The sequence below is a fragment of the Oryza sativa genome, chromosome 2 (genome assembly GCF_034140825.1).
Source record: "Oryza sativa Japonica Group chromosome 2, ASM3414082v1".
NCBI lineage: Eukaryota > Viridiplantae > Streptophyta > Magnoliopsida > Poales > Poaceae > Oryza > Oryza sativa.
The window spans coordinates 27727651-27746788 of record NC_089036.1 but is presented as its reverse complement, the minus strand read 5'-3'; the positions used below and the strand labels follow the sequence as shown (position 1 = coordinate 27746788).

At 45.3% G+C, this 19138-nt stretch overlaps 2 protein-coding genes, 1 long non-coding RNA gene and 1 other non-coding gene across 4 annotated transcripts; 1 reads left to right on the top strand and 3 right to left on the bottom strand.

Annotated features, from left to right (window-relative positions):
- Positions 1–10137: 10137 nt before the first annotated feature.
- Positions 10138–11508, bottom strand: LOC4330275 (uncharacterized). The gene has a single exon (XM_015770309.3). The coding sequence runs from the start codon at positions 11474–11476 to the stop codon at positions 10343–10345; it is 1134 nt and encodes a 377-aa protein (XP_015625795.1). The 5' UTR covers positions 11477–11508; the 3' UTR covers positions 10138–10342.
- A 1906-nt stretch (positions 11509–13414) lies between these two features.
- On the bottom strand, positions 13415–15501 carry LOC4330274 (amino acid transporter AVT3B). Its single transcript, XM_015770308.3, has one exon. The coding sequence runs from the start codon at positions 15273–15275 to the stop codon at positions 14007–14009; it is 1269 nt and encodes a 422-aa protein (XP_015625794.1). The 5' UTR covers positions 15276–15501; the 3' UTR covers positions 13415–14006.
- Positions 15502–17422: 1921 nt separating this feature from the next.
- On the bottom strand, positions 17423–17494 carry TRNAT-CGU (transfer RNA threonine (anticodon CGU)). The gene has a single exon. It is a non-coding gene; the product is annotated as a tRNA-Thr (tRNA).
- An 883-nt stretch (positions 17495–18377) lies between these two features.
- On the top strand, positions 18378–19044 carry LOC136355464 (uncharacterized). The gene is made up of 2 exons (XR_010739720.1): positions 18378–18587; positions 18656–19044. It is a non-coding gene; the product is annotated as an uncharacterized lncRNA (long non-coding RNA).
- The last annotated feature ends 94 nt before the right edge of the window (positions 19045–19138 follow it).

Genomic DNA, 19138 nt, shown 5'->3' with positions numbered 1-19138 from the left:
GAAGTCTTGCCAACCGTCGGCGGCTCTGCAACTATACTCCTATACACCTGTAAGTTCAAGTGCCTTAATTTGGTTTCGGTGATTAATGACAAATCTAATTATATGAGACTAACATTTTTATGAGCCTTTCTTTGACTAGTCTTATTTGGATATGAAAGTAAAAATGATGGGAGGTATGTATTAAACTTCACATATTCTAACTTGGTCTCTCTTGTGGATCCAAAATATAGTGTGAGCTCCCTCATTGATCTTGATTGATTATGTGCATATGCATTCCTTCATATCCATATGTATGCACATCTTGAGGGGGAGCTTATTCTATATTTTATTCATTATAAGATCTCTACCTTGATTTGAAATTATCTTTCATCTCATCTCTTTGTATTATTTATATCGGATTATTATCTATCACAAAAGAGAGAAAAGATTAAAAGATCTTGGATTAAACAATTTGTGTAATTGTTACTTTGGTGATAGATGATAAACCGATGTTTATGGGATTAACCTCTCTTTTACATAAGTTTTCAACAAGGTTATTTCCCGATAATGAGATGTGGTAGATATGCATTCTTTGGTGATGGACCTTAATTATGACAAGGATGAAATTCATGGAGATAAAGCGATATGTATCACTTCTTATCTCCTACTTTTTGATAGGTTCATATATATGATTTCCATGTTATTGTTATATAAGTGTGAGACTAATGTTTACTTGAGTCTTATCTTATTTAGTCTCCTTTACATTGAGAACATGGAGATCATGAAGGTATGTGTTTTTTTGTTTATCTTCATCATTACTACATATGCCTTCTCTATGTGTATAGGATAAACCCCCATTGGTTCTTCTTTACTTATGCATACACTTGTCTCTCTTGTATATTTCTTTGTATGCATATACTTAGGGGGAGCAAATCCTATACATTTATTGTGCATGTTTTAGATCCATGTTGTTCACCTATTATATATATCGGATCTTTGCACTTGAGCTTGCATACGAGTATATGACACTTATGATGTTAATGAATACTCAACAAACATATCCATATCTTTCATATGCAACCGGTTGGTCACCAAGTGGAGGATGCCAACCAATTTGTTGGGATTAATGTTTTCCTTTGAGCCGTGCAAAGGAATAGATCTAATTGCGATGAGGCTAATGAATGACACCATGGGTTAATGGTCACCAAGCCAAGGACATTGTCATGTTGGCAAGAATGAAGTCAAGCTTGTGATGAGAATAAAGTCTTGACAAAGGATGGTAAAGACCTCGGCATAAACATGGTTCAACCGAATGGTCACAAGTGTTGATGTTGGCTCAAGCATTGACCCCAAGTTGGATGGCGCAAGGCAAAGGTATAATGGAGCTAAGAATGTTTTCTTAGTCTTTTTCCCGGTCTTGGTGTTTGGTGTAGACCGGATTTACTAGATAGGTGCCGTACTATCAAGAGGGGTCTATGAAGCGAGCATGTGGATGATTTTGTGCCATATTAGTTCATATGCATATAGGTGCATTTTGTGGGCTTGTCTAGCCAAGTGTGGTGAGTTTTATCAAGTCCCAAACAAAGAGAGAAGTGGGCACGTCCTATAGGTTTGGGTAGCCTCATGTGGTTATGTCCGGTGGAGTATCCTTTGGAGTGTGAGCCATTTCTCCCTGAGAAAAGTTGTGTTTCTTGGATGGATTGTTCATGGGTTAGATAGCCCTTTGAATAAGCTTTCCATAGAGTCCGAGAACGCCAAATTCTGAGATCCGAGTCAAGAGATATCGTCGTTTTACTAACGGTTGGTTGTGCTGAAAAGTGACCTGCGGTCTGACCGTGGACCTTAGGTCGGTCTGACCGGGGCTATTAGCCGGTCTGACCGGCGTGGTAAGGCTGGTCTGACCGGCCCTACTGGTCTATTGCACTGGCCTGGTTTTTGGTGGCGATACAAAGCCGCCAGAGCCGCAACCGGTTAGACCGAGCCGTGGACGGTCTGACCGGCCACTTCACTGCGGTCTGACCGGCCAAGTTGAGTGGGCTCAATGATTGCCCTGTAACGTCTAGTTTTCTAGCCGTTACAGAGTAGTCCGGTCTGACATGCCACTCTATGGCGGTCTGACCGGTAGAGCACAAAGTTGGGGATTTCGACTCCAACGGCTAGTTTTGGTGGTTGGGGTATATATATATCCACTCCCCAGCAGCAAGGGCAAGATTTTGGCACTCCATTGCATTATCTTGAACCCTTGCAAGAGCTCTCACACCCTTGTGCACTTAGTTTATCTAGTGAGGTGTTAAAGAGTGAGTTAAGCCAATCCAAGTGCATTGCTTCATTGTTATAGCTAGTGTGGCACTTGATCATCCTCGGCAAGCATCCTAGACTTGTTACTCTTGGAGGTTGCCGCCTCCTAGACGGCTTGTGGAGGTGTTGCCCGGTAACCTCTCCGAGGAGATTGTGGAGGAGGCCCGGCGCCGGTTGTGAGTGGTTTGGAGTTCACCACCTTCGGAGTGAAGGAAGAATTACCCTAGTGATCAAGGCTTTGGTAGTCCTCTCCGTGGGCCGGCCCCCGCCTTGCCCACCCCTTGACGAAAGGGGCGTGTGGTGGCTTCGTGGTGGAGCGGTAGAGTTGGGCTCGCCTCAACGGGGATTAGGAAACCGGCGAGTTTCCGAACCTCGGTGAAAATTCCTTGTCTCTTGTCTCCTTTATTTTGTGCAAATTTACTTTGAGCAAGTTTACATACTAGACTTTATTTGTGCTATTATCACCCTAGGCTTGCAAACCTCAACATAGACTAGCTTCTTTGTGCACTTACTTGAGACGAGTTGATTTAGGTTTTGAATTGTGCAAAACCATTTTGATTTACGCTTCCGCATATAAAACTCGGTTTTAGCCAAAAGTTTGAAAAACCGCCTATTCACCCCCCCTCTAGTCGGCCTCCTTGATCCTATAACACCCCGCCCAGTGCTTCTCCTTTTTATTATCATTGAGATTTTAAAAATCGAATATGATTATTAATGGTTTTTTTTACTTTCTAGAAGTCCCGGCAACCGCCTTACCCGTTTGCTTCATGGCCTACTTATCGTCCCTCCTTTTAATCATAATTAGGATTTTATTTGGTGTTCTATTAACAATTTTTATATGTCGTATCAACCGCCACCACTGTACTCCTTTATAGGCCTGTTACTTAATTTATCTCGTCATGTATTTTAGATGGTCTTTCTTTCAATAGTATTTATTTTTATCACCAATTTTAGTTATTTATAAATTGTATTCCTAATTGATTTTTTTTCTTTTTCTAATTGCAGAATTTCTTTTTTTTTCAAATTTTAATTAATACCGTATAGTGTTCTACTATTTTTTTTATTTTTAAATTTCAGTTGTTTCAAAGATGTATTCCAACTTAACTCTCTTTATTTTTTGTAATTTTGGATATTATTTTATTTTTGTTCTAAATTTTAATTAATATCGTATCGGGTTCTGATATGGATTCTTCTTTTAATATTGCTTATTTTTAATTCCAAATTTCAGTTAATTTTAAATTGTATTCTTACTTGAACTCTTCTTTTCTTTTTTGCTAATTTCAGATTTTATTTATATTCTTATTCCGAATATTAACTAATCTCTCTTTTCTTTTTGCTAATTTCATATTTTATTTTTATTTTTACTCCGAATATTAACTAATCTCGTATTGGGTTCTTGTATGGACTCTTTTCTCAATATTCCTTATTTTTAATTCCGAATTTCAGTTATTTTTAAATTGTATTCCTATTTGGACTCTCCTTTATTTTTCTAATTTCGGATTTTATTTTATTGTTATTCTAAGTATGAATTAATCTCGTATTGAGTTCTTATATTGACTCTTCTTTCAATATTGCTCATTTTGATTCCGAATTTCAGCTATTTTTGAATTATATTTCTACTTAGACTCTTCATTTCTTTTTCTCCGATTAATGTGGGAATTTTTAGCCCCCACAGCGAACGTGATGCCTTTCTTTCAAAGCTGTTTTAATAATATAATAGATAGATAGATAGGGATTGGGGATTCCTGCCGTGTCCGTCCTCGGCCCCACGACCCTCCACCGCCACAGCGCTCTTCTCTCTCCACGGTTGCCCTACAATCCTCCGTTGCATGTTATTGTACCATCCAGAACTACATCTTCTCTTTATATACTCATTGATAGTTGTGCCGCTAACAGTTGTGTGGATACGTGATTTTTGCTAGGGCTGCCATACCAGTCACCATTATCACCAGTCACTTGCTCCTACATAGGCATGCTAGCGTGGTGTTAGCCAACTGCCTCCCTTGCTCTCCCACCTATTTAGACTGCACGTAGGAGGTCAATGTGCACGGGTTATGTTGGTGATCGATTTGCTTGGAGTCACTGGGGCTGACAGTATGAACCCGACCGCCATGCTCGATCAACACACACAATAAATGCAATCAGGGTATGCCAGTTTCTACTTCCTACTTAATTGTGTTTTTTTTGTTGTGCTTAACAATTCTTTGTTGCTTTCACTTCTACTAACCTATTATATTAGGCTCCAGCAAAATGTTCAGATTTGTTTGTTCTATGTAAATGTTTCATCTACCAGTGACACAGGTTTTATCATCAGAGGGCATGCTCTTGTTTTCTAAAGCACCACAAGCATGTAGGCAAGCAATGAGTAACTTGCTAATATTATCTTTTTTTACTGTATAAGACCAACATTGTAGGTTCCTACGGGTCCATGAATAGATTGTTTGGTCTAAGGAATCAACCCATTTAAGATGGATGATTCCTTATAGGATATCTCATAAAATTGGTGGATGATTTTATTCATCACTATTCAAGTTAGCATATGTTTTTAACAAAAAGTGGCGATAGACAAACCAGTTACATTTGTCAAACCAATACATATATTCTCAAGTGGTCAATTCATCATTACGTTCCTCAAAACAAAAACTTTGCAATTTACACATCAACAAAAGATCATGTAGGTTACAACATGACCAAGTTCATTTATTATGCCGCTTTTCTTTATATTGCAAATACGCTTTGGTTAATGCCCAAGAAAAAAGAGCATGTACTCGGATGCACCAGAAGTAAAGGAAAAATTGGTTGTGATGCATCCTTACAACAAGATAATTTGGGATCTACATGAACTTATCACTCATCGATAAGAATTCCTTGACAAGCCAATGATTTTGGTTTTTCTATATCACTCACAAGCATGCTACTTGCAATATATCATAACATTTCTTATCAATAGTGTGGTAGATAACTTGCAATTCTTGTGACTAAAAAAATGTGATATGAACATAAGGCAAGCAAAAAAAATTTAATGTGGGGACATTTTCACGTAATCATTCTGTCAATGGGCAAGGCCAAATAGACCATAATCCGGTGAACCCTGCATACTTTGGCGTTTGGCGGGGCTTACGGTTGAGGCTTGGCAGAATTCTTACTGCAAAACGATGATTTACCTAGGTTTGAGTCTCTCAGAGGATAACAACCCTACTCTTATCTTTCTTTTTTAAGATGGATTGGTCGATCGAGTATATGAACCCTAAATCTCCCTGCTCTTGTTCGTCTTCTCCAGCCGTCATCACGCTTGCTTTGCCAACTGTGACTCATGTCATCCTTCTCTGGTTTTGGCAATGGGACAACCCAACTACCCTCTAATTGGACGGCGTAGTGAGCAGTGGATGCGCGCGCACACATGCACGAGCGCTCGCGTGCGCGCGTGCGCACGCACACACACACAGAGAGAGAGAGAGAGACTCGCACGATTTCTTAAATCTACCTTCATTAAGGCACTTTGACATGTTGTCCATAGTGTGATGTCACTATTGGTTACAGCGACAAGGCACATAGATTCCGTGCTTTTGGTTACAACGGGGTGTGGGGCCCATAGAGCTCCAGCATGGCTCTCTCAGCCCTGCTTTAGCCTAGTAGGGCACGCTATGCGACCAGTCCTGGCTTAGCCAGGGACAGCCTCCAACTCTCCTGGCCATGTGTCTAACCTCGATCAGGGATGTCGTGCCCCTTGGAACCCGGGGATGTTTGTGAGCGTCATCCCCTGGGCAACCCCATATGCCAACTTCTTATCGTCCATTCACACGTCGTCCCACGAAATATCTTTTGGTGAGTCGGGGGAAAGAGACCCGGTGCCTTAACTCTAATCATGCGCATTTTTTTGTATGTAGGACCCCAAGTCTGTGACGGTCACATTTAATCAAGATTCACACGAGGCAAAACATAGTGTGGTGTCATGACATTTGTCTAGCATATGTTTAGTTGTTTGATACATCTGTAACACCACGAGCATGGTATTGCATCATAGGCATACCAAAACTATTGTCATTTTCAAATATACATGTCAACACAAGTGAGCATGCCACATCACGAGGAAAAAAAAGGCAATATGTTGTGATGCATTTTTTTTTCCACAAACACTAATTTTGTGATACGGTACACGCTCTAGAGATAGGTGTGCCATGAGAGGATGGTCTCCGTGACATGTCAAATGCTCCAAATTTTCAAACAGCACGACATGCTGGTGCCATTAACTAAAATAGTATTTTTCGTGGTGTGTTCCTTGATTCAAAACAAAACAAAAACCTTCCATACATGATAAAATTTGATAAACTAGACAAGGAAATCAAATTTATTAAACAGAAAAGGAAACACAAGTAATTTGGTTCTTATTGTTTTTTTACACAGAAAACCAAATGCATTTCCTTATTTCTTTGCTAATCATCCACCCGGAGCAATTAAGCACATCCACCTAATTTTTCAATCAAAATTCGAAGAAAACAACTACAAGGGACACCGCAGAAACCAATGGTGCCCTCGGGACGTGTCTTATTCAGAGGGGCACAATCCGGGGACAACCTAGGTGTCCCTGAACGTGTTGGGCAGCGGCATGACTCTATTGACCTTTTTGTCCTCCATGCTATACCAACAAATTAAAGGAACCTATACTTCCCGCCAACTAACCACGTCCGCTTCTAGTGCATAATGTAGACACAATCTCACCTCAGTTCGGAAGTGTCGTTGGGCTCCAGCGAGAACCCATGCATGTACTTGTCAAAGAAGAGCATGCGGACCCTAACGCTCTCCACCTTGGCCCACATCGTGGCGGCCTCCTCGTGCTCCTCTAGCTCGTACACATTGATGTATTGTGAGAGGAACCTATTCCTGATATTATAACCTTGTCACATTCCAGTTGGATGCATTGACACCTGGGTTCAGTACAAAGGAACAACACAAGTAAAGTGAAATCGATTAAAAAAACATATTTTTGCTATAATACCAACAACACAATAGATAGGTTAATACCAAAAACAACACAAGCAAAGTGAAACCGATAATAACATGTTTCTTACTACCACAAAAACAATACAATTGGTCGATATATTGTATGAACCTAAGTATACCATGAGCGAAATACACACAAAATGTTTTACTTTCTTTCAATTAGCATAATAATGGACCGAAAGGTAAGTTATCACAATAACAACACTAGCACTTTCGGCAAATTCATGTGTGCGAAAATTGCATATCTTTGAAAGCATGACACATAAATTATTTTTTCTTAAGTAGCATAGACAAAACATGGTAGGTACACGAGCTATAATTTGTTTGGTAAAAATGTGCACCGTAGAAAAGTTATTTTCTAGTAGTAGTTTCTAAGATGGCACCCTACCGTAACTACTCTACTATTTTCAGACATTAATGATGATATTCTTTTTAACAAATTAACAGAAGTATGTTAACGCCACAGAAAAACTAGACACAGAAAACAAATTTTATTAAACATAAAAGGAAACACTTGTAATTTGGTGCTTATTGTCGTCTGAAATAGAAAACCAATGCCTCTCCTTGTTTCTCAGGCTAATCGTCTACTCGAAGCAATTAAGCACATCCACCTAATTTTTTAATTGAAATTTGGAGAGAAAAACTACAAGGAGCACCGCAAAAACCAATGATGCCGCCAAGACGCGTCTTATTCAGAGGAGCACAATCCGAGGACAACCTAGGTGTCCCTAAATGTGTCAGGCAAAGACACGACTCTATCAACCTTTCCGTCCTCCATGCTATACCGACAGAGGAACCTGTACTTCCCGGCATCCAGCCATGTCCGCTTCTCATGCATAAAGTAGACACAATCCCACCTTGGCCCCGACGCGTCATTGGGCTCCAGCGCAAACCCATGCCCCTACTTGTCAAAGAAGAGCACGCACTCCCCAATGCACTCCACCTTGGCCCACACTGGTGGCGGCCTTCTCGTGCTCCTCTAGCTGGTACACGTTGATGTATTGTGAGAGGAACATATTCATGATATTAAAACGTTTTCACATTCCGGTAGGATGCGTTGGCATGTGGGTTCAGTACAAAGAAACAACACATGTAATGTAAAATCGATAAAAACATATTTTAGTTATAATACCAACACACAATAGCTAAGTTGATACCAGAAACAACACAAGCAAAGTGAAACCGATGAAACACATGTTTCTTACTACAACACCAACAATACAATCGGCCGATACATCGTATCAGCCTAAGTATACCATGAACAGAATACACACAAAAGTTGTTTGTTTTATTTTGATTAGCTTAATAATGGACTGAAAGGTAAGCTTTCAAAAAAAAACAACAACACTAGCACTTTTGACAAATTCATGTGTGCGGAAGTGAAATATCTTTAAAAGCATGACGCAAAAAATATTTTTTTCTCAATTAGCATAGACATAAAACATGGTGAGTATACGTGCTATAATTTTTTGGTAAAAATGTGCACCATAAAGTTATTTTATAGTAGTAGTTTCTAAGATAGCATCCTACGTACCATGACCGATATGTAAACATTTATACTAATAATTTTTTTCTCGAATCAATGGAAATATGTTAATACTGCAAAAAAAGACACACAAATCAAATTTTATTCAACACAATGGGAAATACATGTAATTTGATGCTTATTGTTGTGTGACACACAAAACCCAAAATTTATCCATGTTTGTTAGGACAATCATTCACCCGGAGCAACTAAGCACATCCTCCTAATTTTTGAATGGAAATTCAAGGAGAAAAAACTACAAGGAGCACCGCAAAAACCAACGACGCTGTCGGGACGCATCTTATTTGGAGGGACACAATCTAGGGACAACCCAGGTGTCCCTAAACGTGTGGACTAGCGACACAACTCTATCAACCTTTCTGTCCTCCATGCTATACCGATAAAGGAACTTGTACTCCTCGGAATCCAGCCACGTCCATGCATAAAGTAGACGCAATCCTGCCTTAGTCCCGACGCGCCGTTGGGCTCTAGCGAGAACCCATGCCCCTACTTGTCTAGGAATAGCACGCGGTCCTCAATGCTCCCCACCTTGGCCCACACCGTGGTGGCCTTCCTGTGTTCCTCTAGTTAGTACACATTGATGTATTGTGAGAGAAACCTATTCATGATATTGAAATTTCTTCATCACATTCTAGTAGAATGCATTGGCACGTGGGTTCAGTACAAAGAAACAACACATGTAAAGCAAAATTGGTAAAAACATATTTTTGCTATAATACCAACACAAAATAGCTAGGTTGATACCACGAACAACACAAGCAAAGTGAAACTGACAGAAACATATTTCTACTACAACACCAACAATATAATTGGTCGATACATTGTATGAGCCTAAGTATAATATGAACCGATCGAATATACACGAAAGTTATTTGCTTTCTTGGGATTAGCTTATTACTTCCTCGGTTTTACAATGTAAGTCATTCTAGCATTTTTCATATTCATATTGATGTTAATGAATCTAGATGGATATATATGTCTAGATTCATTAACATCAATATGAATGTGGGAAATGCTAAAATGATTTACATTGTGAAACAGAGGGAGTAATGAACTGATAGGTAAGTTGTCACACTAACAACACTAGCACTTTTGACAGATTCATGTGTGTGAAGTGAAATATCTTTAAAAGCATGACACAAATTATATTTTCTCAACTAGCTCACAGATAAAACATGGTAAGTACACGAGCTATAATTTGTTTGGTAAAAATGTGCACCATAAAAAAGTTGTTTTTTATACCACGACCACCACTATTTGCAAACATCATTTTTTTTATCAGACCAATAAAAATATGTTAAAGCCACAAAAAGTTAGACACACAAATTAAATTTTATTAAACATAATGGAAAATGCATGTGATTGTGTGACACACACAACCCAAGACCTCTCTCATTTTTCAAAGACCAATCATTCACCCAGAGCAACTAAATGCATCTATTTAATTTTTCAATGAAAATTCAAGGAGAAAAAACTACAAGAAACACCGAAAAACCAACAACATCGCCGGGACACATCTTATTCAGAGGGGCACAATCCGGGGACAACCCAGGTGTCCCCGAACGTGTCGGGCAGCGACACAACTCTATCGACCTCTCCGGTCTCCATGTTATACCGACAAAGGAACCTGTACTCCCCGGCGTCCAGCCATGTCCGCTTCTCGTGCATGAAGTAGACGCAATCCCGCTTCAGCTCCGCGGCGCCGTTGGGCTCCAGCGAGAACCCGTGCCCGTGCTTGTCGAAAAAGAGCACGCTATCCCCGACGCTCTCCACCTTGGCCCACGCGGCGGCGGCCTTCCCGTCCTCCTGCAGCTGATACACGTTGAGGTAGTAGTCCTCGGCCGACGTGGTCACCACGCCGTCGCGCGGGAACAGCACGGCCCTGATCAGCTTCCCGCGCGACTCCACCAGGTAGTCCCCGCAGGAGACGCCGGCACCGGCGTCGGCCGAGCGTGGCGGCGGCGGCAGGACGGACTCGACGGCGCCGGTGGAGGCGTCGATCACCAGCGTCTCCTGCGCGTTTGTGTTGACGTAGAACCGCCCGCCGTGGTACGCGCGGTGGCCCATGTCCTGGCGCCCGTCGACCAGGGTCCACTTGGTATCCCCCTGGCGGCAGTACCCGAAGTGCCCCGTCCTCGTGGATGCGTTCACCACCAGGGGAGCGCCGCCGCGGCGGCGGCCGGCGGCCACGACGTGGACGACGCCGTGGCGCCACTGCGGGTACGGCGCGGGGGGCAGCGCGAGGCGCTCCCCGGTGAGCGGGTTGTACAGCGCCGTCGTGGAGAGGTCCACGGTGGTGACGAGGTGCTCCTGGCACGCGCCGCCCATGACGAGCCAGGAGCGGCCGCCGTAGCCACGGACGCCGTACGTCCTCCCGGAGCTAGGCGAGTAGAAGCGGAAATGGGCCCTCGCCTGGAACGCGGACCCGCGGCGCTCGACGACCCACGGCAGCTGCGGCGGGACGTCGGACAACGGGGCGGCGTCGCGCCACGCGCTGCATACCGTCCGGAAGCGCACGAAGTCGGCCGAGTCCGGCAGCTTCTTGCAGATGAGCGGGAGGAGCTCCGGCGGGAGCTGCGTCCACCGGTCTTCCACCGCCGGCGCCGTCCCGCCCGCGTCACGTCGCCCGGTCTTCCCCGGCGGCTCCCCCATTCCACGAGGTTTTAGTTGTCGCTCTCAACGCCGGGTTTATGGTGGCCAAATTAATACGCCATTTATAGGTGGGCGGCTGGTGATAGGATAAGGATCGACGATACACACGCACCCCGGACCGCCTCGCCGGCTACCGGCTCCCAGCGATTGCGTCCGCGTCGCCCCGTCTCGTGTCGTATCTTTCTTGTGGACTTTGCCCACCCACGTCCCCTCCCACGCTCGCCTCGCCGGCGCCGCTTGATGGTCCACCACATCATCACGCTCCAATGCTTATCTCCTCCGTCCCGCCGCCGCGGCTCGTACGAGCCGCGACCCCCGAAACTGGCAGGTGTTTCCTCGTGCCCACCCCACACGCCGTCACGCGGGGTCGCGTACAGGTACAGCGGGCGCTAGCCTCACGTACTACTAGGTGACACCATGTGCTAGGTGAGGAAACGGAGACGTCCCGCGGCGTCACGCTGTGTCGTGTCTGCACTTGGCTCGGCACGGTGATTCTGCCCTTTTGTCCTACTCTCCACGGGTGGGATTTGTCCGCTTTTACAGCGAATTCGTGGAACGCTTGCCCCTTTCTTAAATGGAGGCAAGCAAAGTGGTGGGCTGAAAAGACCTGTACAGCACTAGTACACCACTGTATTCCGGAAACTTGCCGTGTTGGAGCATAAAACTGTGCAAAATCTCTCGTCTGCTCGACACGCGGACTCCGCGTCTAGCTGGTGCTCCAGTGAAAAGTGTGAAACCAACTGGATGGATGGTCGTGTTTTCGTCACCCTCTTGCTCAGGAACATTCCTGAAAAGAACACAGGGAAGAAAATAGTAATCGGGCGGGTCAGACTGATACCTAACCTGCTAACCACGCGGTTAATTAGGTTGACGAGACTCAGAGATTGCCTGAACATAAGAACATTCCTTTTCTGCGACTGATAGGATTGGGTCGGATCGGACAACAGTTAACAAACGTAGCGCATCAGCGCCAAACAATTTGGCCCAACTCTGGTAACGTGAGAAGTCCAGGTTGACAGCCCATCTAGCGTCAAGCAACGGCCCATATTCTCCTCGTACAATCAGAGCGAAGCGAACCGCTTGTCCTGCAAGAGATGGGCCGGACACGGACAGTAGCCCGGTAGCAGTGCAACCTAAAGCATCACAATCCCTAAGAAGCAGGTTTGCCGTGTCCGTGTGCTTCGCCCTCTCTGAAAACATAAGCCATGAAAAAACAGCCGTGTGTATCGGTTATCCTGCCAATCGAACCACACGACCCGGCCAGGGAAGCGATAGTCACCGGAACACAGTCATCTTAGAAAAAAGAAGAGTCGATCGGAGACAGCTATACCTACAATTAACATGTCGTTAACGTCAGACCGCCGTCGCTGTCAGGAAGAGAAGCAAATTGCAATACATCATCATGAAAAAAAGGGCCCCAGGAAACCCCACCCTGAAAACGAAACGAACCCAAGAAAAGAGCAACTTGTGAGCCGCGGAGCATCCTCAGCCGAACAAACGACGGAAATGTTGGGTGAGAGCACCGCCTCAAGTTCACGGATGCAGATCAATTGGCTCGTCGTCTAGACCTTATCCGATGACAGTAACATCTTGGCACGGTCGCATTGGCTTATCATTACTCAGTACTTATATATACGGTCACTGGAGGATAAGAAGAGAGACGAGAAAAAAACAACGGGAAAGGCACACGGGAAAAGATAATAAAGGATTCTTCACCTGATTAGGGAGAACGATTGATCAGGAAATGTAGAGATGCCCAGAGCAAAAGAGGAGAGTCCGCTTACGTTTTTCTTTTTCTTGCGTCAGAACGCCAGATGAGAATTGTAACTCTGAAATGTTCCACGACGTCAGATATTTCGACATGGAGGACGCGATTTGCTCTTGTCTGAATCTAATTTGAGTTCTTTCGTGATAGAATTATATGTGCAACATTGGTAATAACAGGCAAGCTGAAAGAAGATTCGATATTTCGATTGGTAGTTGGGGCATTACAAGTTTACTTGCTTGGGACAAAACAGAATGAACAGAATAGAATGTATACTTTGCCAAGTCGTCCCGATTGCTTGCCTTCCTAATTGACACAACCCGCAGTACCGCACACAAGCTGCAACCTCAACTAGACACTTTATTTATCAACTAAATAGGCTTAAACTTAGACTGAAACTTACTATGTCCTTTCATCGATTCCACCGTGCAATGCAGCAGCTGAAACATCCAAGACATACACATAAATATTAACTGACACGAGTAGCTATGGGAATCTGTCGTTGCAAAACCATACAGATTTCTCCATGCCATCCACGCTAACTTGTACAAACCATCTGACTTGTAATCGAAAGAATGCGGCCGATGCACGCTGTCCATGCCCAAATCAACAGCAAGCTGAATTGGGCATTGCCCCTCTGATCGACCGATCACCTTCTCTGTACACGAAGAATGCAACCAGCGTACCTGACAGGCTGACACCCGCGCGCGAAGCAAATGAGCAAATCAATCATCGGCGCAGCTATCCGTAAAGATTCTCCAGAGATTAAGCGCTGGAGGAATGGAAGATCTGCAGCAGGGACGTGTAGGTGCCGAAGACGGCGAGCGAGAGGCCGAGCAGGACGAGCAGGACGTCGCTGAGCACCCCGGACCAGGACATCTCGGCGCCGAACACCTTGAGGTGGAACGAGGCCGGCAGCACGAAGCCGAGCAGGACGCAGACGCTGCTCCCGACGAGCGCCAGGAAGTCGGTGAAGTTGGGCACGTACATGGCCGAGAGGCCGACGGCCAGGACGAGCAGCCACCGCAGCCACCAGCAGTAGCGTTTGCCGTGGAGCAGCCGCTCGGCGACCTCGTACACGGGGTGCATCATCACCGGCATGGTGAAGAAGAGGTTGATGCACAGCCCGAGCTGCACGGCGGCCGAGAGCCACCCGGTCCCGAGGTTGGTGGTGATGATGTCGCGCGTGGCGTCGCCGAAAGCGATGTACCCCATGGCGCCGAACAGGCCGTACATGACGGCGATGAACCCCATGGATAGCCCGAGCGTGGTCCCGAACTTCTTCTTGTTGGCGGCCTCCGCCTCAAGCGGAAGGACCATGCCGATTCCCTCGAAGGCGTACACGGACACGCCGATGCCGTACAGGATCGCGCTCAGGCCGCCGAAGGCGAAGACGGGTGGTGGTTTGGCGAGCCAGACGGACACGTCCTCCCCGAGAACGACGCCCATGGCGCCGAGGTCAACCACATCGGCGAAGATGCTGAGCGGCGCGAGGAGCGTCAGCGTCTTGATGGAGTTGAGCCCGAGCTGGAACGGCAGCATGGCCCAGATGAAGAGCGCCTTTGGGGAGAGGAGCGCGTTGGAGGAGGGCGCGAAGACGGGGTAAAGGTGCGCCATGGTGTTCGAGATGAAGATGAGGTACCCGACGCAGAAGCTGGCCTGGCTGAGCACCAGCATGGTGTCCACGGCGAGGCGCCCCGGACCGCGGAACACGGCGTCCCCCAAGTCCCCAAAGGAGGCGATCTTCGGGTGCTCGTCGGCGAGGCGGCGGCGGCAGGCGACGAGCAGCATCATGCAGTAGAAGGTGAGCGCCGCGACGGAGAGCAGGAGGATGGACCCCGCCGCCCACCCGGTCCGCGAGAACGTGTACGGCAGCCCCAGCACGCCGGCGCCGACCACCGCGATGAAGACGTTCGCGAAGGTCTTGGGCTGCGACGACAGCTTCCCGGCGCCATCTCCACCGTGGTGCGGCAGCAGAGGCGCCGGATCCAGCAGCCGCGACGACGACGAGCTCGCCTCGTTCCCCAATCCCATGGCGACCACTGCCCTCCCCCAAACGAAAAGCACGAAGCAATCAAAATTCAGAACCACCAACACCACCCCAAGCGACGGCACGCCGACGCCGCGATTGACCGGATTTCCTCTCCTCTTCTCCGGGCGCGACTCGCAAAACACCGAAACGAATCCGGAGATCTCGCGGAGTAGGAAGGAATGCGTGAGTGTTGGTGCTCACGGCCGCCGCGGGATGGAGGATCTGATTATTGCTGCAGTTGCTAGGAGGCCCTTTTTGTAGAAGAGAGGGAAGCGAGCCATTCCGCCGAAAATATCCTGGACCTGGTCCATGGGCACGTTGGAGTCTGTGCGCCTCATGGGCCCACATGGAAGCGTGTCCGGCGTATGAGCTGTGCCTGCGGTAGTAGCAATTGCCACGAGTACTAGAGTGAAACGGTACAGGGCGGCTATGCACGGCTGGCAATTTCTGTCGTTTTATTAGTGTTTCCCCCGTATTTCCGGAAATATGAGATTTTTTCGCATGTGCTTCTTTTAAGCGAAAAATGCATCTTCTGTGTTCCTCGTAAATAGTAGAGTGCCATCGTTTGCTAATACTCCCTGTTCTGAAATTGATATGTTTATACACTAAGACCAAGAATAATTTAAATTACATCAATTAAAAGACCATACTCATATTCTCTCACAATGCATGCATCAATAAAAACATCATGCCAATTACACCTTAGCATGCATACATTTTCTCTTGCTACATTAATTATATTATGATGAAATCCGTGTACATGCGGTTATATAATGATCAATTTGAGAAATTTTAAATTATATTATATGATGATTAATTTGGAAAGGAGAGAGTATTACCTAGTAAGCAAAACGGTTTATTAGGGAATAAAAATAAATTTATATGTAAAACTTTTATATATGTGTTCGTTGTGACTTAAAAACCAATGCTTAAAAGGAACTACGTTAAAAATATCTTAAAATCAATCTCAAATTAAGTTTCAAAACTCAAATTTTGCCTTTTTTTTTCTTCGACTAATTAGAGCATCCGATGGGAGCCTGCTCGTGTTTGTGTATTTCCTTTCCGAGATGGCTAAGATTTTTCACGTGTAGTTTGGGAAAAAAATGAACAGTTATTCAAAGCGCTAGTATTGATTCGTCTCCAATTCATAGAATTTCTAAATTATAACCAGCTGATATCTAGGAAGTGTGCATGCATCCGGCGTTCCTGCAGTCAGAGTCTCATGGAGGCGAAAACGAAAAAAGAAAAAAAGCAACCGATTGCCAATAAGCATTTCACGAATGACGCATCCACGGAGAAAAATGAGAGAAGGAAGAGAAAAGTTGAATTACGACACCGTAAATTTGACACAAAAGTACGTAGGGCCGATGCACGGGAGTTTCTACTCCAATGCTCTCCAATCCAATCTTGTTCCTAGTCCAGCACCTATCTTATCGGTACACGTTAGCACTCGATCAGCCTGCTCTCCGAGAGCAGTTACGTCACAAAAATATCTGCACATCAAGTATGGGACACGGCCGTATCGTTTTGCCCGATCCCATTTGCTGGTCATGTCGGTTCATTCATGACCATACGTTCTCCGCGCTGATGCTTTACAAGACGAGCTCAGAGGACGAATTTGAGGGCCACGGGGGGGTCGACGGTGCAGGACCAGCAAGCAGGCACCAAGGATGCGCAAAATTTAGTTAAGCTAGCATTTGGGAGGCACCTATCCTGTCTGCCGAGGAAAATAGTTTGCCGGAGAGCGACGGGGATAGTATCATACTGTCATACAGCAGGTGGTCCATGCGTTCGTTGGCCAGTAGCTATCCTCCTGCAAAATGGCGTTTCTAGAGGTAGAGGTAGTCGACTTGTGCTCGTTGGCTCGCATGTCGGCTAGCTCGTTGCATACTTGCATATCATAGCTAGCCATTGCCGATGAACGGATGGAGTGATGGATCGGCAAATAGAAAACATGCATGTCGGCTAGCTCGTTGCATACCTGCATACCATAGCCATTTCCCGATGGACGGAGTGATGGATCGGCACCATTAGCCATTGCCGATGGACGGAGTGATGGATCGGCAAAAGCATACATGCATATCATAGCCATTGCTGCCGATGGATCGGTGATGATGGATCGGCAAAAGGAAAACATGCATATGAATAAAGCTCCCGGCGAGGATCGAACTCGCGACCTTTCGCTTACGAAGCGAACGCACTACCACTATGCTACGGAAGCTGGGATGAACTAATTGTTCATATTAGCTCTCTTAGCACAGAACTCATTTGCTTGTAGTTGTACATGCTACCCTTGAACGTGAATCACATCGTGTCGATGAGAAAGTCAGAAAACCAAGGCAACCAACAAAGCCGAACGATTTTGCTAAACATCTGGCGGCCCCAAAATCACTCGGATTTGCTTCCCTTGGATTATTCTCTGTATGATTTAATTAGCGGCTGTGATGCCTTTCCTTCCCACGCACGCATGAGGCCAGCAACATCTAGCTTTGGCACATAATTGATGAGTACACGCATCGCACGTCGATGCGGCTAGGCAAAGAGATTAAAGAAAATTACATTCCTATATAACTAAAATTATATTCGTAAATTCAGTTGATACGATATGTAAGTGCACTGTAGGTTTGGTAAAAATATTACGTAAGTAAATATGTATTTTTTATTTCCTTTAAAATATAAAATTACAATCCTATATAACTAAAATTACATTTGTAAGTTTATTTGGTATGGCATATAAGTGTACCGTAATTACACTATAGTTACACTGTAATTACACTATAGTTACACTTCACAGTGTAACTTTTAGTAGATGGGTTGGTGATATTTTTTTCTTACAATATAAAGATCTAATAAATAAAATATATGCAATATATGTTGATAACTCTTCTAATCAAGTGATCAAATGAGCTTAATTCAATTAATCTAAAATCTGTGTGATTTGAAAAAAAAATAAAATCTGTGTGATTCGGAAAAAAAAAAATCTGTCGCGTGATGGATAGCTAGTCCCAAGCCGAATGGTAGTGTGGGCTTTCGACCCGGCCGTTTCTCCGGGACGCGCAAAGGCCCACGCGATTCCCCACCGTCTCGCCACGCCACCTCTCCTCGCTCCGAACTCCGATGTCTCCACTAGCCAGCGGCAGCGCCGCCCCCTCGCACGGCCGCACCACCCGCGCCTCCCCCACGCGCGCGCCCCTCCTCCACTGTTCCTGGCGCCGTCCCTCCGGAGGTCGGCTTGCCGGCGGCCACCCCGAGGCCTCCTCCTCCTACTCCGGTTCTTTCACGGAATGAACCTCTGAAAAAGATTTCGGCTGGTGGTCAGTTTTCCCATTTTCTCGTTTTTACATGATGACTGCTTGATGATGTGGCTATTTGTTCTGATTAGGTGGTGGTTTATTTGGTAGCACCGGCGAGATTGCGGTAGTATTTCATATTCATTACCTGTGGCAATGTCCTGGAGAGATTGTGGCTTCACTCCTCTGCTGTGTATGCCATAACTGGGATTATCGCTTAATTTAATGTGATCTGCTATCAAGTTTAGTGCTGTTGTACTAAAGTACACTGATTGTATGTGTTCCGCTGTTGATCAGGTTTAGTTGAATAGTCTATCCTTGGAGGTGCAAGAAAAGCAAATATTGTTAGGTTTACGTGGGTCTATCCGGCCTACCCTCTATTCCTTTTCCGTTGTTCCGCTCACAATGCATTATGAGGCTGGAGGGTAGGGACCTATTTATAGACTCCACTTCCAGATATACACTATATCTGTTTCCGGTACACCGTTAGACTCCTGAACCATGTCACCAACCACAATTGGACAGTTCAGTTAAATGAGTCTACAATATAATAGTCCCAAGCACACATGATGTAA